Here is a 23,756-nt window from a genome sequence, read left to right as displayed (position 1 = left end):
TAGCGGCCGCTCGCCTGCCCTCCCGCCTGGTATGTCACTTCATTCATGCACATCGTAGTAGTAGGGACGTCATTGAGAGGCGGGCGGTCAGAGGCGGGACTTTTAAAACCTGCGCTGCGCCCTCCTCCTTCCTCACGGCGGCCATATTAATTTCGGCATTGTTAACCCATTATCGGCCGAAATGGGATAGGCTCATTTTCGGCCGATAATTTCGGTGGCCGAAATTTCGGTGCATCCCTAGATTTTACCATAGGTGTTGCTCAGTCTAGGCCCCTTGAGGAAGGACCTTAAATCTTCTGCACCATGCCCAGGTGGGGACCCTTATCACTGTCGCTAGTATAAAAGACAGTTCTCGTTGTTTCCTCACTCTCTGACTAAGGTCCATGAATAAAGAAATGAACTGGTAGGAGATAAGAGGACCCATTTACTAGTTACCTTGAGGGGGGAATTGTAAGATTCTCGGAGACAAAGCTGCCTGATGTGGGCGGAGTCCTGGTTTAGGGGAACCAATCTGCTGATGGCTAGTAATAATCTTTGTATTTCTATTTTAGTACATGGACGGGAGATGAGGAAAACCTCAGAGGATTGTCTCACTTTGTCTCCAGACTGTAAAGTAGAAGATGAGGACATCACACAGTATAGTCCAGGAGAAAACCCGGAGACCTCAAATGTCCATCCGGGACCACACAGTGTAGATGGACCATCGTATTCCTCTTATCCTGAGGAACCTCAGACTGTGAGGGACGGTGCCGGACCATCGTATTCCTCTTATCCTGAGGAACCTCAGACTGTGAGGGACAGTGCCGGACCATCGTATTCCTCTTATCCTGAGGAACCTCAGACTGTGAGGGACGGTGCCGGACCATCGTATTCCTCTTATCCTCAGGAACCTCAGACTGTGAAGGATGGTGCCGTTCTTCCAACACATAAGAGGTTTCCCTGTACTGAGTGTGGGAAGTGTTTCCATTCTGAATACCATCTTAATGTGCATAAAAGAACTCACATAGGAGAGAACCTGTGTTCATGTCCTGAGTGCGGAAAATGTTTTTCTCGGAAATCCCATCTTAACAGACATATGAGATCTCACACAGGTGAGAAGCCATATTCCTGTACTCATTGTGGTAAAAGTTTTTCACGGAAATCCCATCTTAATAGACATCAGAGATTGCACACAGTTGAGAAGCCGTATTCCTGTCCTGAGTGCGGGAAATGTTTTGCACAAAAATCAGAACTTGTCTCACATCAGGGGTCTCACACTGGGGAGAAGCCATTTTCCTGTACTAAGTGCGGGAAGTGTTTCCATTTTAAAGCCCATCTTGATGTGCATAAAAGATCTCACACAGGTGAGAATGTGTTTTCCTGTTCTGAGTGTGGGAAATGTTTTTCATATAAGTCCGAACTTTCTATACATCAAAGTTTGCATACAGGGGAGAAACGATATTCCTGTCCTGAGTGCGGGAAGTGTTTCCGTTTTAAGCATGGTCTTACTGTTCATAAACAATCTCACACAGGAGAGAAACCATATTCCTGTCCTGAGTGCGGGAAGTGTTTCCACACTAAATCCACACTAAATCTTCATAAAAGGTCTCACACAGGTGAGAAGCGGTATCCCTGTCCTGAGTGCGGAAAGTGTTTCCTCAATAAATCCCATCTTGATGAGCATAAAAGAACTCACACAGGTGAGAAGCCGTATCCCTGTCCTGAATGCGGGAAATGCTTCAGTTCGAAAACCACTCTTGATGGACATAAAAGAACTCACACAAGTGAAAAGCCGTATTCTTGTCCAGTGTGCGGGAAAAGTTTTAAAAAGAAGTCCAATCTTACCATGCATCAGAGATTGCACACGGGGGAAACGCCGTATTCCTGTCCTGAGTGCGGGAAATGTTTTTCTCGGAAGTTCTCTCTTTCCAACCATCTGAGGTATCACGCGATAGTAAAACCGTATTCCTGTCCTGAGTGTGGAAAATGTTTTACAGAGAATTCACATCTTGAGATACATCAGAGATTGCACATGGGGGAAAAGCCGTATTCCTGTCCTGAGTGCGGGAAAGGTTTTATAGAGAAGGCCCATCTTCTCAACCATCAGAGATCACACACAGTGAAGCGGCAGTTTCCTTGTCCTAAATGCAACAAATGTTTCAAAACTAAGTACAATCTTAGCAAACATCAGAAATCGCACGAGGAGGTAGATTTAATTTCCTCTTCTGATTGGAGGAAGTGTAACCCACAGAAGTCCTCTATCTACAGTCATCTGAAGTTGGGCACAGAGGAGAATGAACTTTCCTGGTCTGACTGAGGGAATTGTTCCTCACTGAAGTCCGATCTTTCCAGACATCAGAGATCTCACATGAGGGAGAAGCCATATTCCTGTCCTGAATGAAGGAATTGTTTTTCAAGGAAGTCCAATCTTTACACGCCTAAGAGATCTCACATGGGGGAGAAGCCGTATTCCTGTCCTGAGCAAGGGAATTGTTCCTCACTGAAGTCCCATCTTTCCAGACATCAGAGGTCTCACACGGGGGGAAAAGCCGTATTCCTGTCCTGAGTGAGGGAATTGTTCCTCACAGAAGTCCCATCTTTCCAGACATCAGAGATCTCACACAGGGGAGAAGCCGTATTCCTGTCCTGAGTGAGGGAAATGTTTTTCAAGGAAGTCCAATCTTTACACGCCTAAGAGATCTCACATGGGGGAGAAGCCACATTCCTGTCCTGAGTGAGGGAATTGTTCCTCACAGAAGTCCGATCTTTTCAGACATCCGAGGTCTCACATAGAGGAAAAGCCGTATTCCTGTCTTGAGTGAGGGAATTGTTCCTCACTGAAGTCCTGTCTTCCTGTACATCAGGGGTCACACACAACCCTGGAGGTGTGTTAGTGCCTTAAGTGCGGGAAATGTCTTCTATATGAATGTTGGTGGACATGTGGGGAAGAAGCACACCCTGATATACACCTCAGATATACTCCATGGCTGATCTTCATCATGTAAGAAACACTTCATAAGGAGATCAGAGATCACCAAAGATGTGGATGAAGTGTTGGCCATTGATAGCAGGAGAAAAATAAAAATGGAGTCCTTACCTTACCATTCATTCCCTTCCCTGAAGGGGACCTGAAGAAGGAGGCTCCGCCTCCAGAACACGTTGTCGTGGCAACCTCAGAGTGGTGAACTCCTGTGCATACACTAATCCCCTCTCACCCGAGAGGCCTCCTGCATTGCTGCGGCCACTGCGCGCATGCGCAGTTGGAATTAGCCGGCGGGACCAGGCGCAGGTGCACGGGACACAGAACGCTGGAGCTCGGCGGGGAAGCTCCACAGTGGCGGGCACGTGAGGTGCAATTGAACGGCCACAATAATATTGCAGAGCGAGCCGAGGGCATCCTGAGAGGGAGAGGGGAAGAAGGAGCATTCTGACATGCCTGTGATCTACAAATGAAATGTGAGTGTAATTGTCTTATGTGTATTATGGTGCAATAAACGGTATTATGCGAGGGCGGTCGTGCACTGGTGTCTCCTTTCTGTTATATATAGGGATGACAGGTCCTCTTTATGGAGGGATCCCCAGTAATAGGAATAGGGATGATGGGTCCTCTTTATGGAGAGATCCCTTGTAATAGGGATGGCAGGTCCTCTTTATGGAGAGATCCCCTGTAATAGGAATAGGGATAACAGGTCCTCTATATGGAGAGATCTGGTGTGCATAAGTCCTCATATCTCTCCTCTAGGCCAGTGGTTCTCAACTCCGGTCCTCGGGACCCACCAACAGGCCAGGTTTGCAAGATAACTAAATTACATCACAGGTGATCTCATTTGCTGCTCAGTGATTGTGGTATTCTAGTCTGCATCCCCCAAGGTAATACTTAAAATCTGGCCTGTTAGTGGGTCCCGAGGACCGGAATTGAGAACCACTGCTCTAGGCTGGAAAGACTGAAATTAAAAAAAAAAAAAAAAGATTTCAGGCTTTCCAGCCGAGGCAACGGTGGTGTTTAGATCTGCCGGTGCCAGAAGTGACGTCATAACATCATGCCCGTCCTCCGAAGACCAAAGAGATGACCAGGGATCATCTGGTCTTTGGTCAGCTCTATGGTAAATGGCCATCCCCGGCTGATTCATTCTCTGGCTCGCCAATTACACGGGCGAGATGGTAGAAGCATCGGAGAGGACATTCCCCCCCCCCCCCTTCCGCCGCCTGTAAAAACAATCAAGTGGCTGAACAGGATGGGAAATCAGCGGCAGAAAAAGAAGATATCTGAATGATGCCGGCACCTGCACCCATCATCCAGATAGCTCCAACCCAAGGTCCATATGACGTCGTTGGGCAGGAAGTGGTTAAAGATGGGAAGTATGTAGCAGATAACTGAATAGACCTCCTAGCAATGTTATTACCAGGCTGCAGCTGGGGGGAGCTCTAATGTTTAGAGTGTGACCACAGCAGAGTGATCCCATCTAGCTCTCTTTAACTCTTTCACTGCCATGTTAAAAATACACATTTTGGGCCTGAAGATTAGGTAAACCCCCCCCCCCCCCAAACATCTATTTTCTGAAAGCCGAGGCCCTGGAGAATAAAATGGTGGTAGTTGTTAGCGCGATATTTTATCAAGGGTAAACACAGCGGATTGTCACAGCGATCACAGATCCCTGCCGATGCGTGTCGCAGGGGGTGCGCAGGAAGCGCCATCACGAGAGGATGTCCATAGACCCCCCCCCCTCCCACCAATGTGGGCCATCTTTTAGTTATAGCGTGGGCAGAAAGTGGTTAAAGTGAAATATTAAAACATGACTAGGGGGTGTCCTGATCCTGCGTTAAATTGCAGGAAATTTCATTGTAAAGGTGACTTTTCCTGTAGCACTTCCGACACCAAGAATACAAAGGAAATTTGCGTAGACTTCCCAAAAATGACATTTATGTTCCTGTGGTCTGGTATGGATATTAAGGGGCCTCCTACTGCAAACAAAAAGAAGCATGAGGTCCCCCAGAAAGTCAATGCCTGACCCGTAAACCAAGCATACAGCCTGGCTGGCTTGCCACATTCCCTCAACATGGGGGGGGGGGGGGGTTGCCATTAAAGCAGGGCTGGATCCAGCTTGCCTGATGTGGGGGAGGAGTAAAAAAAATGTCAGGGGGGAAGAGAATGGGAGATCAGCAGGGCAGAGAATAGGATCAGCAGTTTGTAGGGCAGTGTACAGAGACTATTGGTTTTTAGGGCAGTATACGGGGGGTCAGCAGGGCAGTGTACAGGGGAAACAGGGCAGAGAAGAGGGGTCAGTAGGGCAGTGTACAGGGGTCAGCAGGGCAAAGGTTGGATAGTCAGCAGGGGACGATCTGAGGACAGGAGTAAGCAGGCTGGAGGACAGGGGTCACTGCTGGCAGGGCAGAGGACAGGGGTCACTGCTGGAGAGGCCGAGGACAGGGGTCACCCCTTTATATCAGTGGTCGGTGTAGTGGTCACTTACATTAGTGACCAATGGGAAGGACCCATTGATATCAGTGGTCTGTGGGAGAAGGACCTTCTTACATCTTCATCAGTGGAAAGACTGCCCCCTTTACAGATCATTGATTCCAGTTGTTACCTAAAGATACAAATTGTCCATTGCTCAAGGAATATCAGTGGTCAGTGTAGTGGTTCCTTACATTGGTGACAAATGGAAGAAGGATTCCCTTATATCCGTAGTCAGTGTAGTGGTCCCTTACATTGGTGATCAGTGGGAGAAGGATCCCCTTATATCCGTGGTCAGTGTAGTGGTTCCTTACATTGGTGACCAATGGGAGAAGGATCCCCTTATATCTGTGGTCAGTGTAGTGGTTCCTTGCATTGGTGACCAATGGGAGAAGGACCCCCTTATATCTGAGGTCAGTAGGAGAAGGACATTCTGATATTGTCATCAGTGAGAAGACTGCCACCTTACAGATCATTGATGTCAGTTGTTACTGAGAGACAGAAATTGTTCATTGCTCATGGAACCCCTAGAAACCTTTGGAGGAACCCTGGCTGAGAAAGGCTGGACTAGGCAGTAATATATTTCTCTCCCCCTTGGCGGGAGTGGAGATGACCCCATCTATAAGGATATACAGTACATACACACACAGCACAAGGCCGTGTCCACACTACGAGGCGTCTCTCGGGGCTGCAGTTCCTCTGAGCTCCACAAGGTGGTGATCTTACTTCTACCCAGACAGGAAGTCTCTATGGAAGACAGGAAGTGATGTCAGGTATAAATAGGAAGTTCCGGGTGAGAGGTCAGTTGGGAGGAAGTAGAGAGGAGACATCGCTGGAAGTGGCAGCAGAGGAGGTAATAAGATCTTATTTTCTATTTACACCCAGTAACCCCCCCCCCCCCCTTTCCTCCTCTTCCTCCATAGTCACTGTGACCTCTTTTATCTCCAGCAGATGATGATACACACATATATAGTGTGGAAACCTAGATTAACCCCTTCAGGGTCAGAACATTCACCCACTTACCGGGACGTAGCATTTTCTTCTTTTTGGAGGCGTGTCACCTTTCCAACCAATCACCCTCCTAACTCATCAGTCTATAGTAACAGATCATACAATAATGTGGGGGTGGGGTGGATTTATGTGCATTTGTATTTTCTAAGCTTTATGCCGAAGAGGGAAAATAACTGTTCTTGATATCTGTGAACGTTCAACACAAGGGATGTGTCTGGATGGTGACTGTATCATTGTGTGTGTCAGGTTCCTATAAGGTGTCAGGATGTCACTGTCTATTTCTCCATGGAGGAGTGGGAGTATTTAGAAGGACACAAGGATCTCTACAAGGACGTCATGATGGAGAATCAGCCGCCCCTCACATCCCCGGGTAAGAGGAGACTTTATTGTAAAGGAGAGAGCAGTACGGAGGCTCCACCTAGATCCCCCATCATCTGATAAATAGAGATGGGCCGAACACCCCTCCAGTTCCGTTCGCACCACAACTCCCAAACAGAGAAAAAGTTTGGCCCCGAGCCACAAACTCTATTAAAATCTATGGGAGCCGAACATGAAAAATCAAAAGTCTCCATTTTGAAGACTTCTTTGCAAGTTTTTGGCCATAAAAGGGTATGGGGGTCCGAGTACTGCCCTGGGGGACCTGAATCAATGCAAAAAAAATGTTTTTTTCAAAAAGACCATTTTACAGGAGCAGTGATTTTAATGATGCTTAAAATGCAACAACAAAAAAAATGAGAAATCTGGTTAAATTTAATGCCTGGGGGGTCCCCTTAGTCTGCATGCAAAGGGGAGCATCTGTACCCTGTTTAGAACCTGCTTCAGCAAAAATTACATTGCCAAACAGAAAAAAAAAATGAATGAAACTAATTAAAATTGCCGGCAATATAATGTTAAAAAAACAAAAAACGTGTGCCCCCCCCAATCCCAAAATCCAGACCCTTATCCGAGCATGCAGCCCAGCAGGGTAGGAAGAGCTCCCCCACTCCTGAACCATACCAGGCCACATGCCCTAAACATAGGGGGATGTGTGCTTTTGGGCAGGGGGGCTCTGTCACCCCCCTACCCCAAAGCACCTTGTCCCCCTGTTGATAGGGACAAGGGCCTCATCCCCACAACCTTGGATTATGGGGGTCTGCTGGCAGGGGGCTTATTGAAATCTGGAAATCCCCTTTAAAAAATGGGGCCTCCAGATCCCAGCCCCCCCATGTGAATAAGTATGGGGTACCAGGCTTTGCCCGCAGACCCCCACAGCCCAGGATTGTGAGGAAGAGGTCTTTGTCCCCACATAGTGCTTTGGGGGTAGCGCCCAAAGCACAAACCCCCCCATGTTGAGGGCATGTGGCCTGGTATGGTTCAGGAGGGTGGGGGTGGGGCTTGCTCATCCCCTCCCTTTCCTGGCCTGCTCAGATAAGTCTGGTATTGATTTTGAGGGGCCCCCCCCCCCCCCGTTATTTTTTTTAAACTTTGGTGTGGGGTTCCCCTTAAAATCCATACCATGCGTGAAGAACCTTGTATGGAGGGGGGCACGCTGTTTTTTTTATTTTTTTGTTTTTTTTTGCCTGCAATGTATTTTTTGTTTGTTCAGTTGGCAGCGGGGAAGCCCGTTAACAGTTGATGACTCACCAGTTGTTAAGGACATGGCGGCCATCTTCCCGGCCCCGCACCCTAACAACCAGGGATTCACTGCACTCTGATTGGGCAAAGCTTTGCCCAATCGGGGCTTAGAATGCAGTGCGCAATGCATTGCTGAGTGTTCAGCCTGTTCGCCGAATGCCCTGCAAATTCGAGTGTTCGCCGAATGGGCAACCAGGCGATGTTTGGGCCGAACTGTTTGGCCAATTCTACTAATAAACACATAGAAACAATGTATTCAGTCAGTGTGTGTGTTTCCTACAGATGGATCCAGTAATGGGAACCCACCAGAGAGATGTCCCCGTCCTCTGTATTCCCGGGATTCCACACAGGAAGGTCACACCATCCCCCACCATCATCAGGTAGATGAGGAACAATCACTGATAGTTATAATTTATACACAAGGTGGTTTCTCATAATAAATTCTTTATTATATGTTTAGAGTGGAAACCTGAAAAATTATAACATTGATGTCAAAGAGGAATTTAAAGAGGAAGATGAAAAGTATGGAGTAATCGAGGAGTTTTCTGAAAAAAATAACGATCTCCACAAGAAGATGATGGAGTCACCTAGTAGCAGAGAATGTCCCCGTCCTCTGTATTCCCGGGATTCCACACAGGAAGGTCACACCATCCCTCACCATCATCAGGTAGATGATTGACAGTTATTGGTAGTTGTGATTTACACAATGTTTGTTACAATGAATGTTTTATTATATATTCAGAGTGGAATCCTCGGAGATGATAAGTTTGTTGTTAAAAAAGAGGAGGATGAGGAGTATGGTTTAAAAAAGGAAATTTCAGAAGGATACAAGGATATGATGGAGCCATCTGGCAAGTGGAACCCACCAGAGAGATGTCCCCGTCCTCTGTATTCCCGGGATTCCACACAGGAAGGTCACACCATCCCTCAATGTTACAAGGTTGGTGGAACGGAGCTTATAAAACACAAACTTATGGAGACAATGTGTGGATTTCTTCTATGATGTCACAATAATAAAGCTTATATCTTCCAGATGATATTCTCTCTCATTTTCTTGGTTTAGAGTGGAGATCCAATCGATATAGAATTTGAGGTTAAAGCAGAAGAAGAAGAGACGTATGTGAGGGATGATCAGCAGTCTATGGAGGAGGATGGAATAACGGGGACATTTATAGAGGAGGACACTCTTACAGAGATCAGCACAGGTGGGTCATTAACACTAAATACATTCCTCCACCCATACTGCTCACTGATTGGTCCAGAGTAGGGCGGGGACTGGGTGATATCAGCCTGTAATACCCTGGTCACTTTCCTGAGCTGTGTTCCCCGTCCTGTGTTCCTGTATTTCTCTCAGATAATCTTCCTTCTCTGTGCTGCAGACACAATTTATGTCTCTAGACTGGATTTATGGAGATTCTGGGGTTCAAGTGGTAGCAAAATGTTGATATTCACTATAGGTGTTGCTTGACCTAGACACCTGGGGTATGTTTCTGGGGTCTTTTGGCCCATGTCCGGGTCTAGTAAGATCTCTGACAGAACAATCCTCCCAGGGTTACTTGCTCTGTTATTTGCTGGCTGTGCCGGGTGGAGGGATATGTCTGTATAGTCTCACACCCAAGTCACTGAGTGCAGTCTCAGGAGATGGGAGGCAGCGGTGTGCGACCTCTGCAACTGATTGCTGAACACAAATATTATCCTGACCCCTGCACTATATACTCTATGTTGTACATTACATACTCCTGACTTCTGCTCTCTACCCACTGCTATATATACACATAATATGGATTCTCTTTTGTTACACCCATTTCCTACCAGCTGGACATTTTATATCTGATGATCTGATTGGAGGACAGACTTTTACATGGTGATAATAATGTGATAACATCCTCCAACTTTGGAACCTTAAACAGAAAGTGATAATGAGGGAGGAGTCAGTAACCCAATGATGGCGGTCTTCAGGATCAGTCCAGTCTTCCTCTTGGTTGTTCTCCCCCCATCCTCACTCTCTGACCTGTGGTGGGGCTCAGCCCCGCTGTTATTCATGACTAAATCATGCACTAAATAAGGAAGTGCGGGACTTTTTGTGTTGGGAAGATGCCAATGAGTGATAGAGGGGGAGGGGACACTTGTCCTATAATCCCCTCATCACTGTCACTCCTATAAAAGACAGTTCTCGTTGTTTCCTCACTCTCTGACTAAGGTCCATGAATAAAGAAATGAACTGGTAGGACATCAGAGGACCCATTTACTAGTTACCTTGAGGTGGGAATTGTAAGTTCTTCAGAGACGAAGCTGTCTGATGTGGGCGGAGTCCTGGTTTGGGGGAACCAATCTGCTGATGTCTAGTAATAATCTTTGTATTTCTATTTTAGTAGATGGACGGGAGATGAGGAAAACCTCAGAGGATTGTCTCACTTTGTCTCCAGACTGTAAAGTAGAAGATGAGGACATCACACAGTATAGTCCAGGAGAAAACCTGACTACCTCAAATGTCCATCCGACACCACACAATGTAGCTGGACCATCGTATTCCTCTTATCCTGAGGAACCTCAGACTATGAGGGACAGTGCCGGACCATCGTATTCCTCTTATCCTGAGGAACCTCAGACTGTGAGGGATGGTGCCATTTTTCCAACGGATAAGAGGCTTTCTTGTACTGAGAGCGGGAAGTGTTTTTCACAGAAGTCCAATCTATACAAACATCAGAAATCTCAAACAGGCGAGAAGCCGTATTCCTGTCCTGAGTGCGGGAAATGTTTTTTAAAGAAAACCCGTCTTTCCATACATCAGAGATCTCACACAGGTGAGAAGCCGTATTCCTGCCCTGAGTGTGGGAAATGTTTTTCGGTAAAGTCCCATGTTTCTCAACATCAGAGATCTCACACAGGCGAGAAGCCGTATTCTTGCCCTGAGTGCGGTAAGTGTTTTTCATTGAAGTCCAATCTTTCCATACATCAGAGATCGCACACAGGGGAGAAACGATATTCCTGCCCTGAGTGCGGGAAATGTTTCTGTTTCAATCACAGTCTTACTGTTCATAGAAAATTTCACACAGGAGAGAAACCATATGCCTGTCCTGAGTGTGGGAAGTGTTTCCGCTCTCAATCCAGACTTAATATTCATAAAAAGTCTCACACTGGTGAGAAGCCATATTCCTGTCCTGAGTGTGGGAAATGTTTCAGTTTGAAAAACACTCTTAGTGTACATAAAAGGTCTCACACAGGTGAGAAGCCGTATTCTTGTTCTGACTGCGGGAAACGTTATTCACACAAGTCCAATCTTACCTTGCATCAGAGATCTCACACGGGGGAGAAGCCGTATCCCTGTCATGAGTGCGGGCAATGTTTTATACTAAAATCAGATATAGAATTACATCAGAGGATTCACTCGGGGGAAAAGCTGTATTCCTGTCCTGAGTGCGGGAAATGTTTTTCACAGAAGGCCTCTCTTGCCCGTCATCAGAGATCACACAAGGGTGAGAAGCCGTATTCCTGTCCTAAATGCAATAAATGTTTTCAAACTAAGTCCGGTCTTAACACACATGTGAGATTGCAATCGGAGGTAGATCCACTTTCCTCTTCTGACTGGAGGAATTGTAACCCACAGAAGTCTTCTGTTTACAGTCATCTGAAGTTGGGCACGGAGGAGAATGAACTTTCCTGGTCTGACTGACGGAATTGTTCCTCACTGAAGTCCCTTCTTTCCAGACATCAGAGGTCTCACACGGGGGAGAAGCCATATTCCTGTCCTGAGTGTGCGAAATGTTATTCACATAAGACCGATCTTTGCAGACTTCAGAGATTGGACGCGTAGGAGAATGAACTTTCCTGGTCTGACTGAGGGAATTGTTCCTCACTGAAGTTCTGTCTTCCTGAACATCAGGGGTCCCACACAACCCTCAAAGTGTATTAGTGCCTTGAGTGCGGGAAATGTCTTCTATATGAATGTTGGTGGACATGTGGGGAAGAAGCACACCCTGATATACACCTCAGATATACTCCATGGCTGATCTTCATCATGTAAGAAACCCTTCATAAGGAGATCAGAGATCACCAAAGACATGGATGAAGTGTTGTCCCGTGTTGGCCATTGATAGCAGGAGAAAAATAAAAATGGAGTCATCACCTTTCATTGGCTGAGTACATTTTGTGGTGGAAGATCGATTTGAAAAAAATGTGTTCAACGAATGTGAGCAATGAATTCCTATGATCATCAGCGCCATATAATGGTAATAATATGGTATTGTAATATTTCTGCTACATCATGGCCACTAGGTGGAGCTGACAATCATAGGAAGTCACTTTGTAAATTAAAATACTGCCAGATTTGTACCAGCTGGGAGAATGCTTGTTACATTTATCCAACATTTTTTTTTTATAAACAAACTTTAGTTTCTTCTGTCAGGTATGGATTAAAATCTGCAAACATATTTTCTGAAAGCAAAGCCCTTGGAGAATAAAATGGTGGTATTTGCATTGTTTTTTTTTTTTTTTAGATCAGATGATGTTAGCGCAATTCTTAATTAAGAGTAATCATTGGTTAAAAAAAAGAAAAGAAAAATACATTAAAGTTGTTTTTAGTGCACAAAAATTCAATGTATTGCCTGATTTTTCTAAGAAAAGATGAGGTTGTGCCAAGCAAATAGATACCCAACATGTCAAGCCTTCAGATTGTGGATACCAGTTCGAGTTTTCTCTATGGTACATCACCGGGCACAGAGAAGGCTTTAAGTCATGACTACCTGGGATATCCCAAAGCAATACACATGAGGGGAGGTAGACACAGAAGCCACCATCAGGCCTAAGTAGACTAAAACACGACCCGCAACACATTGAGGCCAAAAGCAATACCCTCGGTGGCCCTTGCGTACACCTGATGATAAAACCTTGTAAAAGGATCTACCAAAGATCAGGTTACAGCCTTGCCGACCTAAGCCACTAAAGCCTGATGACGGACAACCCAAGAGGCCATCTACATAGGGTTGCCACCTGTCCAGGATTCACAGCGACAGTCCGGGTTTCAGACCGCCTGAAACCCGGGTAAATTATTCAGCCCAGACTGCGATTCCCAGGCAGGATTGCTGGCTGCAGTTGTAAGCCAAAAGTGTCTGTTAAACTCTCTCTCACACTATCCAGACCCAGCACAGTTCCACTCCCCCTCCTCGCAGTGGTTTCGATCTGCTCCTCCTCTTTCCGCACATCTCCTGTGTCTACCCCACCCACACTCCAATCCCCAGGAGTGCTATTCCTCCGAAGAGAGATGAGTGGGCAGGAAATTTACAGCCCAACAGCTGGCACCTGCACGAGGGTTGCATGAATGATGCTGATGCCTGAGCTTCCTTCCTCGGGTGAGTGAGCTCATTATCCATTCCCTGTCCGTGACTAGAGTTCCCCCCCAGCCTCTCCTTTCTCTTTGAGTGAGTACACTAATGTAAGGGGTGCTAATGTGGGGACTCTGAACGGAGGGGGGCTTTGGTGAACATAGTCCCCATTACATCTGACTTCCCCTTTATGCCAGAGTCCACAGCATTCCCCCTTACATGAGAGCCCCCCTTAAATCAGGGTTCCCAGACCACCCATTACATTAGAGTTCCCTTTACATTAGAGTATACAGAGCTCCAATATATGGTGTAAGTGGAAATTCTACAGATTTTGATGTATAGTGGAACCCTGCAGGATCAGATGTAGGAGGGAACCCTGCAGGATCAGATGTAGGAGGGAACCCTGCAGGATCAGATGTAGGAGGGAAACCTGCAAGATCAGATGTAGGAGGGGACCCTGCAGGATCAGATGTAGGAGGGAACCCTGGGGACTCAGATGTAAGAAGGAACTCTGCCGACTCTGAGGTAAGAGGGAACTCTGCGGACTTTGATGTAAGAGGGAACTCTGCGGACTCAGATGTAGGAGGGAACCCTGCGGACTCAGATGTAGGAGGGAACCCTGCAGAATCAGATGTAAGAGGGAACACTAGACAGATGTAAGGGGGAACCCTGCGGACTCAGATGTAGGAGAGAACCCTGGAGACTCAGATGTAAGGGGGGACCCTGCAGTCTCAGATGTAAGAGGGAACCCTGCGGACTCAGATGTAGGAGGGAACCCTGTGGACTCAGATGTAGGAGGGAACCCTGTGGACTCAGATGTAGAAGGGAACCCTGCGGACTCAGATGTAGGAGGGAACACTGCAGATAGATGTAAGGGTGAACCCTACGTACTCAGATGTAAGAGGGAACCCTGCGGACTCAGATGTAAGGGAGAACCCTGCGGACTCAGATGTAAAGGGGAACCCTGCAGATTCAGATGTAAGAGGGACACCCTACAGACTCAGATGTAAGAGGGAACCCTGCAGACTCAGATGTAGGAGGGAACACTGCAGATAGGTGTAAGGGTGAACCCTGCGTATTCAGATGTAAGGGGAAACGCTGCGTACTCAGATGTAAGAGGGAACCCTGCGGACTCAGATGTAAGGGGGAACCCTGTGGACTCAGATGTAGGAGGGAACCCTGTGGACTCAGATGTAAGAGGGACACCCTACAGACTCAGATGTAAGTGGAAACGCTGCGGACTCAGATGTAAGCGGGAACCCTGCAGACTCAGATGTAGGAGGGAACCCTGTGGAATTGGTTCATTACCAATCTGTAGGCAATTGTATTGCCTGCAGATTGTAAACTAGTAGATCTACCAGACGGAGACTGCACATAGAAATTAGTTTATTAGATTGGCAGAACTTTTGTTGTATTGTGTTTATTCGCATTTCCTTATAATTTATATGACTACATTTTGTATCAGGGCTGCACCATTATTATTTACAGAAATTGTTCATTGCTCAAGGAACCTCTAGAAATCTTTGGAGGAACTCTGGTTGATAAAGGCTGGACTATGCAATAATATAGTTCCCTCCCCCTTGGTGGGAGTGGAGATGACCCCATCTATAAGGATATACAGTACATACACACACAGCACAAGGCTGTCTTCACACTACGAGACGTTTCTTGGGGCTGCAGTTCCTCTGAGCTCCACAAGTCGGTGATCTCACTTCTACCCAGACAGGAAGTCTCTATGGAAGACAGGAAGTGATGTTAGATAAAGAGGAAGTTCCTGAGGTACGAAGTAGAGAGAAGACATCACTGGAAGTGGCAGTAGAGAAGGTAATAAGATCTTATTTTCTATTTACACCCAGTAACCCCTCTCCCCCGTCATGTTTGTCCTCTTCCTCCATAGTCTCAGTGTGACGTCTTTTGTGTGTGTCTATACCTGCAGTGTAATTATGAGGATTGAGGACTCGATAAAGGACTTGGTCCAAAGTAATGCTGCTGTTGGCTCAAGTGGCTGCTTTGGCTCGGGCAGCCGAGAAAGACCAACAGGCTGTCGTGAGTGTTTCCACTGCGTCCCCTGAAGGTGGCTCCTGGTGCCCGGCCAGGCACCAAGAGCCACCTTCTACAAAAGATGACAGCCCAGGATGATGTGGAGGTCTTCTTATGTACTTTTGAGAGAATTGCTGAGGGGCAGGCCTGGCCTAAGGACCGCTGAGCTGCGCTTGTTGCTCCATTGTTACCAGGTTACTCCCAAAAGGCATACTTCGACTTGTCCATTAAGGATGCCCGAGATTATGATAAACTACAAGCTGAGATCTTGGGGCGTCTGGGAGTCAACCTCAGTGAGGGCGCAGAGAGTGCAAAACTGGAGTTTTAAATCAGGAGGATCTTCCTGCTCCCAAATGTATGACCTAATCAACCTGGTAAAACAGCGGCTGCAGCCTGAAGTACTCACAGGGACAAAAATAGTGGAGAGAGTTGCGATGGACCGGTTTCTGAGCTCTACCTCCTGAGTTTCTGAGGTCGGTGAGGCAAGCTGATCCAAATTCAAAGGATGATCTGGTAGAACGCTACTTTGCTGCAGAGGACCTCATTGCGGGGTCCCTAACAGCCAAAAGACCCCCTTTAGTAACCACTAGGTCAAACCCGGCAGCACAGTTGGTAAAGCCCAAAAGGGGATGTCCTGAAAGGCTGGCGAGAGTGGCCTGACTGAAAGGCCTCTGTTGAAAGGTTAATACCTGTGGGCCTGCCGTTTGGGATGCCCCAGTTAATACCCATAGGATTCCCGTCTGGGAAGCCCCAGTTAATAGCTGTGGGCATCCCATCTAGAAAGCCTCAGTTAATACCCGTAGGCATCCTGTCTGGGAAGCCCCGGTTAATATCCATGGGCATTCCCGTCAGGGAAGTCCCGGTTAATACCTGTGGGCATCCCATTTGGGAAGCCTGGTTAATACCCTTGGCAGCCCCGGTTAATACCTGTGGGCATCCCACCTGGGAAGTCCCAGTAATACCTGTGGGCATCCCACCTGGGAAGTCCCGGTAATACCTGTGGGCATCCCGTCTGGGAAGTCCCGGTAATACCTGTGGGCATCCCGTCTGGGAAGTCCCGGTAATACCCGTGGGCATCCCGTCTGGGAAGTCCCGGTAATACCCGTGGGCATCCCGTCTGGGAAGCCCCGGTTAATACCCGTGGGCATCCTGTATGGTAAGCCCAGGTTAATACACGTGGGCATCCCGTCTGGGAAGCCCCGGTTAATACACCTGGGCATCCCGTCTGGGAAGCTCCGGTTAATGCCCGTGGGTATCCCACATGGGAAGCCTCGGTTAATACCTGTAGACATCCCGTCTGGGAAGCCCCAGTTAATACCTGCTGGCATCCCCAATGTTGGTGGTGCAGTTGGGTGGAGTTACATTGCTGCAATGTGTCCCTTGGAGTGGGGGGTTACACCTCAGTGTCTGTACCAGCAAAAACCCTAAACCTGCTTCCCATCTGGGAAGCCCCGGTTAAAACCTGTGAGCATTCTGCATAGGAAGCCCAGGTTAATACCCGTGGGCATCCTGCATGGGAAGCCCCGGTTAATACCCGTAGGCATCCCGTCTGAGAAGCCCCGGTTAATATCAATGGACATCCTGTCTGGGAAGCCCCGGTTAATACCTGTGGGCATCCCGTCTGGAAAGCCCCAGTTAATACCCGTAGGCATCCCACCTGGGAAGCCCCAGTTAATATCAATGGGCATCCTGTGTGGGAACCCCCGGTTAATACCCGTGGGCATCCCATCTCGGAAGCCCCGGTTAATACCTGTGGGCATTCTGTCTGAGAAGCCCGGTTAATACCCGTTGGCATCCCGTCTCGGAAAGATAAGGAAGCTCTCCTAGCCCTGGATGATCAGCCCACCGAACAAAGAGGAAGGCATAAGTGAGGTTCAGGAACCCAGGTCACTGAGTCTGTCACGACAGCAGGAGATAAGTATTTCTACAGCGAAATAAAGATTTCTTCTCAGAGTTGCCAGACTGCACAAACATAATTAAACATGGCATTGTCACTGACTTCAAGGTCTTATTCCAGAGGCCAGCAGACAGGCAGTAGCTATAGAAGTATAGAGGATGGTAGACCTCCGGGTGATAGAAAAGTCCAAAAGTGAATGGTGTAGTCCTAAAGTCTTAGTTCTCAAGCCAGATGGGTCCTTAAGAATGTGTAATGACTTCCGGAAACTGAACGAAGTTTGAAAGTTTGACACCTATTCCATGCCCCAGGTTGATAAACTAGTCAAGAAGCTGGGCCCCGGCAGGTGCATAACTACTCTTGATCTCACTAGAGGGCATTGGAAGGTTCCCCTGACAGATGAAGCAAAAGAGAAGACAGCTGTTGCGACCCAAGAGGGCTTGTGGCAGTATGTCCGGACGCCCTTTGGGCTAAATGGGGCTCCTGCTACATTTCAATGGATGGATGAGATTCTTAGCCCATGCCAATGCTATTCAGCAGCCTATGTGGATCATGTGGAGCACAAACTGGGAAAAGCCCCCTACCTAAAGTGCAAGCTGTAATAAAATTCCATTTGAAATGCCGGCTTAACAGCAAATCCAAACCCAAAGAAGTGTGCCAAAGGGTTAGAAAAGGCCTGATATCTGGAGTACACCATTGGGTGTGGCCTAATCAAACCCCAAGTCAATAAGGTAGAAGCCATTAGAAACTGACCTGCTCCTGCCACAAAGAAACAAGAGAGAACCTTCCTAGACATGGTTGGATATCTTTAGAGGTTCATCCCAAACTTTTCCACAATGGCAGCACCTGTAACTGACCTTACCAATGGTCAAGAGCTCCTCTGTAGTGATTTAGTGGAATCCCAAGGCAGAAGCAGCTTTCCAGAGTGTGAAGGAGGCCCTGTGTAAACAGCCTGTGTTGTTAGCCCCAGACTTCAACAAAGAATTTGTAGCCCAGACCAGCCTCTTTCAACCAGGGTACCTTCAGGGGTGCCTTGGCATAATGCCTAAAAATTGCCCAAAAATTGTATACAAGCGAGTGAGTGGAACAAGTCTGAATTTAGTTACACAAAGCCACAGATTTTTATTGTGCACCATTACAACCTTGTAGCCGCCAGTGTCCCAACAACCAATGACATCATCAGTTAATAAGGAGGATGACGGCTGCCTGCACAGAATCCTTGTTTGACCCTCCTCTGCCCCTATCCATCAGTGCTGGGGTCACATTAGCTGAGGGATTTAAGGAGAAGGGAAGCATTGGGCCAGTACCAGTGTTAAAAAGTGTATTTGCTTTGGAAGAATAAATCACCTCTAATGTTGAGTGTCCTACTTAGGGTGCCCTTAAGACTGTCCAAAATTTTAAAGTGTGCCTTGAGATTGTCCATAATTTTAAAGGGTTAGAAACAAAGAAAAACAGAGGCGCCTCTAAGTGTAGACTTGTATACACATTTATTAGTAAAAATATGCACTCACATCCGTAAACAGGTGCTCATAAGAAAGACCCATTCTTGTGTCTTGTGGTTCCGAGATAGGTGGGTGGTGAACGCTGTCATCCGATCTATGCAGCCATCCTACTGGGATTGAGCCCTCCTAGCCGTGGCCTGCAGTGACGGCGGAACTAGAAACAGGAACAAGGCTCGAGGTCTGTCGGTGAAAACGAGGCTTGGTTTGCAGTCAGATGCGGATGACGTCATGAAAGGTGCGACGCGTTTCCGAGCGTGCGTACTGCCGGGGGGAGGCAGCCGCGCTCCTTCTTCACAGCAAAAACAATAATTTTAAAGGGTGCCTTGACTGAAAAAAGGTTGACAAACAATGGTCCAGACCAGTGTAGGTCTGGGGGCTGTCTTGTCCCAAGTGGTAGGTGGAGAAGAACACCCAGTGTTTTTTTTTTTTTTTTTCTTCGAGTCGGAAGCTGACCCCTGCAGAAAGAAATTCTAGTATTGTGGAGCAAGAGTTTTTGGCCATTAAAGGCCCGTACACACGTACCGATTGTCGGCCGTAAATATTCGGCCAACGTCCGATTGGCTGATTGTCGGCTTGTTAGTATGATGCTTCCGACAACCGACTGCGACTTTTCGGCCGAATAAAATCTGGTGTGCAGGCTATAAAATTTTTGTAGGCCAACAAAGAACGGCCGATTGTTCATCAGTCAGTACAGATTTCGGCCAACAAAAAGCAGATGAGCAAGACTGGGCATGCTCAGAGTAGAAAAAACACACGGAAAGTTAACCATCACATGACATCACTTCTGCATTCGGTTGTTGTTGGCCGACAAAATTCGTGTGCAGTCTTTAGCACTTTTCAACCGACACGACAGCACCGGACAAAAGACGGCCGAACGGTCGGCCGACTATCGGTGCGTGTGTACGGGGCTTTAGTGGTCCTTGAAGCTCTACGGTACTACCTGCTGGGGCACAAATTCCAACTCATTACAGACCATTCTCCCTTAAAATAGTTGTTGGAGCTGAGAAAGGAGACAAGCAGGCGGTGAGGTAACAGTCTGCAGGACTGAAGCAGACCCACTGAGGTCTATTCACAAGCCAGGAGGCTTTAATAACTGTTTACTGAGCTTTTGTTTTGGGACACTGTTTCTTAACCCTGCACGGGAAACCTTTTTGCTGTTTGCTTTAGACACTGACCAATAAACATGGGCAGAAAGCCCTTTAACCTTACATGCGGTTTGGATTACCCCTCTGCAAGCTCTCCACTTGAAGCTGAACCCCACAGTGTACAGAAACCTCACAGAGTGCCCCTTTCCATGTCTCTCCAACCAGAGTCAGAGAATCCTATGACATCACACTGACCTCACCGCTCCTCCCCCCCAATGTCCCTCCAACCAGAGTAAGAGAATCCTATGGCATCACACTGACCTCACAGCTCCTCCCCCCCCAATGTCCCCCAACCAGAGTCACAATCCTTTGGCATCATAGTAACCCCACAGCTCCTCCTCTCAATGTCTCTCAAACCAGAGTCAGAGAATCCTTTGGCATCACACTGAACTCACAGCTCCTCCCCCCCAATGTCCCTCCAACCAGAGTCAGAGAATCCTATGTCATCACACTGACCTCACAGCTCCTCCCCCCCAATGTCCCTCCAACCAGAGTCAGAGAATCCTGTGTCATCACACTGACCTCACAGCTCCTCCTCCCAATGTCCCTCCAACCAGATTCAGAGAATCCTTTGGCATCACAGTAACCCCACAGCTCCCCCCCCCCCCCAATGTTCCTCCAACCAGAGTCAGAGAATCCTATGACATCACACTGACCCCACAGCTCCTCCCCCCAATGTGCCTCCAGCCAGAGTCCGAGAATCCTATAACATCACACTGACCTCACAGCTCCTCCCCCCAATGTCCCCCGAACCAGAGTCAGAGAATCCTATGACATCACACTGACCTCACAGCTCCTCCTCTCAATGTCCCTCTCACAAGCAAAAGGAAGACTGTTGCTCCGGCATTCTGTGTAATGACACCAGAATTCCTTGCAACAAGCTTTTAACCTACAGAGGGCGGGGGGTGGGTAGGGGTCTGTGGGGGTTTTGATAAAATAGAGACCTAAATTGGAGGTGAGGAGGATTCTGGGAATGTCATTTGATTTTACTATTTGTATTCAATTCTAGGGTTCTCCTCCTGTGATATCTGGAGATGATATGACCATCACATTGCCTCCACCTCCCTCCCTGATAGCATAGAGAAATACAAAGAAGATTCTAGAAGTCACCAGAGAGATCATCGAGTTACTGACAGGAGAGGTGAGCGGTGCTGGGAATTCTGGGACATTATCCAGTAACAGACAAGGGATGTGTCTGGATGGTGACTGTATCATTGTGTGTGTCAGGTTCCTATAAGGTGTCAGGATGTCACTGTCTATTTCTCCATGGAGGAGTGGGAGTATTTAGAAGGACACAAGGATCTCTACAAGGACGTCATGATGGAGAATCAGCCGCCCCTCACATCACCGGGTAAGAGGAGACTTTATTGTAAAGGAGAGAGCAGTACGGAGGATCCACCTAGATCCCCCATCATCTGATAAACACATAGAAACAATGTATTCAGTCAGTGTGTGTGTTTCCTACAGATGGATCCAGTAATGGGAACCCACCAGAGAGATGTCCCCGTCCTCTGTATTCCCAGGATTCCACACAGGAAGGTCACACCATCCCTCACCATCATCAGGTAGATGAGGAACAATCACTGGTGGTTATGATTTATACACAAGCATATTTTTTACAATGAATGTTTTATTATGTATTCAGAGTGGAAACCTTGGAGATAATTATATTGATGTTAAAGAAGAGTATAAAGAGGAGGATGAGGAGTTTGGAGTAATGAATGAGCTTTCTGAAGGACACAGGGATATGATGGAGCCACCTAATACCAAGAACCCACCAGAGAGATGTCCCCGTCCTCTGTATTCCCGGGATTCCACACAGGAAGGTCACACCATCCCTCACCATCATCAGGTAGATGAAGAACAATCACTGATAGTATCATTAGGATCTGTACATTATCTGCATTGTTACCATTGATGTCATTTTTATTATATATTCAGAGTGGAAACCTGAGAGATTCTAAAGTTGAGGGTAAAGAAGAGATAAAAGAGGGCGATGATGAGTCATCCAGCTCCAGAAACCCACCAGAGAGATGTCCCCATCCTCTGTATTCCCGGGATTCCACACAGGAAGGTCACACCATCCCTCAATGTTACAAGGTTGGTGGATTGGAGCATCAAGAACATGGACTTCTGGAGAGGATGTGTTTTTTTTTTTTTCTTTTTTTTTTTTAATATAATATCACAATGCTAAAGCTTATATTTTTTACAGATGATATTCTCTCTCATTTTCGTGGTTTAGAGTGGAGATCCAATCGATATAGAATTTGAGGTTAAAGCAGAAGAAGAAGAGACGTATGTGAGGGATGATCAGCAGTCTATGGAGGAGGATGGAATAACGGGGACATTTATAGAGGAGGACACTCCTACAGAGATCAGCACAGGTGGGTCATTAACACTAAATACATTCCTCCACCCATATTGCTCACTGATTGGTCCAGAGTAGGGCGGGGACTGGGTGATATCAGCCTGTAATCCCCTGGTCACTTTCCTGAGCTGTGTTCCCCGTCCTGTATTCCTGTATTTCTCTCGGATAATCTTCCTTCTCTTTGCTGCAGACACAATTTATGTATGTAGACTGGATTTATGGAGATTCTGGGGTTCAGCTGGCAGCAAAATGTTGATAATTACCATAGACTAATTAAGGAAGTTGGGGACTTCTTCTGTTGGGAAGATGGCAATGAGTGATAGAGGGGGAGGGGACACTCGTCCTATAATCCCCTCATCACTGTCACTCCTATAAAAGACAGTTCTCGTTGTTTCCTCACTCTCTGACTAAGGTCCATGAATAAAGAAATGAACTGGTAGGAGATCAGAGGACCCATTTACTAGTTACCTTGAGGGGGGAATTGTAAGATCCTCAGAGACAAAGCTGCCTGATGTGGGCGGAGTCCTGGTTTAGGGGAACCAATCTGCTGATGTCTAGTAATAATCTTTGTATTTCTATTTTAGTAGATGGACGGGAGATGAGGAAAACCTCAGAGGATTGTCTCACTTTGTCTCCAGACTGTAAAGTAGAAGATGAGGACATCACACAGTATAGTCCAGGAGAAAACCCGACTACCTCAAATGTCCATCCGGAACCACACAATGTAGATGGACCATCGTATTCCTCTTATCCTGAGGAACCTCAGACTGTGAGGGACGGTGCCGGACCATCGTATTCCTCTTATCCTGAGGAACCTCAGACTGTGAGGGACAGTGCCGGACCACCGTATTCCTCTTATCCTGAGGAACCTCAGACTGTGAGGGACAAAGCCGGACCATCGTATTCCTCTTATCCTGAGGAACCTCAGACTGTGAGGGGCGGTGCCGTCCTTCCGACAAATAAGAGGTTTTCCTGTGCTGAGTGCGGGATGTGTTTCCGTACTGAATCCAGTTTTAATGTTCATAAACAATATCACACAGGCAAGAAGCCGTATTCTTGTCCTGAGTGCGGGAAATGTTTTTCAGTAAAGTCCAATCTTTACATACATCAGAGATCGCACACAGGGAAGAAGCCATATTCCTGCCCTGAGTGTGGGAAATATTTTTTAAATAAAACCAATTTTTCCATACATCAGAGATCTCACACAGGTGAGAAGCCATATTCCTGCCCTGAGTGCGGGAAATGTTTTTCAGTAAAGTCCCAACTTTCCAAACATCAGAGATTGCACACAGGGGAGAAGCCGTATTCCTGCCTTGAGTGCGGGAAAGGTTTTTCAGTAAAGGAACATCTTTCCCAACATCAGAGATCTCACACAGGCGAGAAGCCGTATTTCTGCCTTGAGTGCGGGAAATGTTTTTCAGTAAAGT

At 47.1% G+C, this 23,756-nt stretch overlaps 3 protein-coding genes across 3 annotated transcripts in view; all 3 read left to right on the top strand.

Moving 5' to 3' along the window:
• Positions 1-23,756, top strand: part of LOC309564458 (uncharacterized protein) — a 1,566,033-nt gene that overhangs the window by 685,145 nt on the left and 857,132 nt on the right. The gene's annotated exons all lie outside the window — the stretch shown is intronic.
• The window catches only part of LOC309564020 (uncharacterized protein), a gene marked incomplete at its 3' end in the record, with an annotated part of 41,719 nt that continues 18,907 nt past the window's right edge, over positions 945-23,756 (top strand). Inside the window, exon 1 of the mRNA XM_082268644.1 lies at positions 945-1,920. Coding sequence (XP_082124770.1) covers positions 1,076-1,920 — 845 coding nt within the window. The 5' untranslated portion in view covers positions 945-1,075. The remainder of the gene's footprint in view (positions 1,921-23,756) is intronic.
• On the top strand, positions 7,395-11,749 carry LOC309564021 (uncharacterized protein; the record flags this gene model as incomplete). The annotated part of the gene is made up of 3 exons (XM_082268645.1): positions 7,395-7,409; positions 8,520-8,674; positions 10,706-11,749. The coding sequence occupies 3 exons, from the start codon at positions 7,395-7,397 to the stop codon at positions 11,730-11,732; spliced, it is 1,197 nt and encodes a 398-aa protein (XP_082124771.1). The 3' UTR covers positions 11,733-11,749.

Source organism: Pelophylax lessonae (genome assembly GCF_965119305.1).
Source record: "Pelophylax lessonae genome assembly, chromosome: 9".
NCBI classification, from domain to species: Eukaryota; Metazoa; Chordata; class Amphibia; order Anura; family Ranidae; genus Pelophylax; species Pelophylax lessonae.
This window is presented reverse-complemented; position numbering and strand designations above follow the sequence as displayed.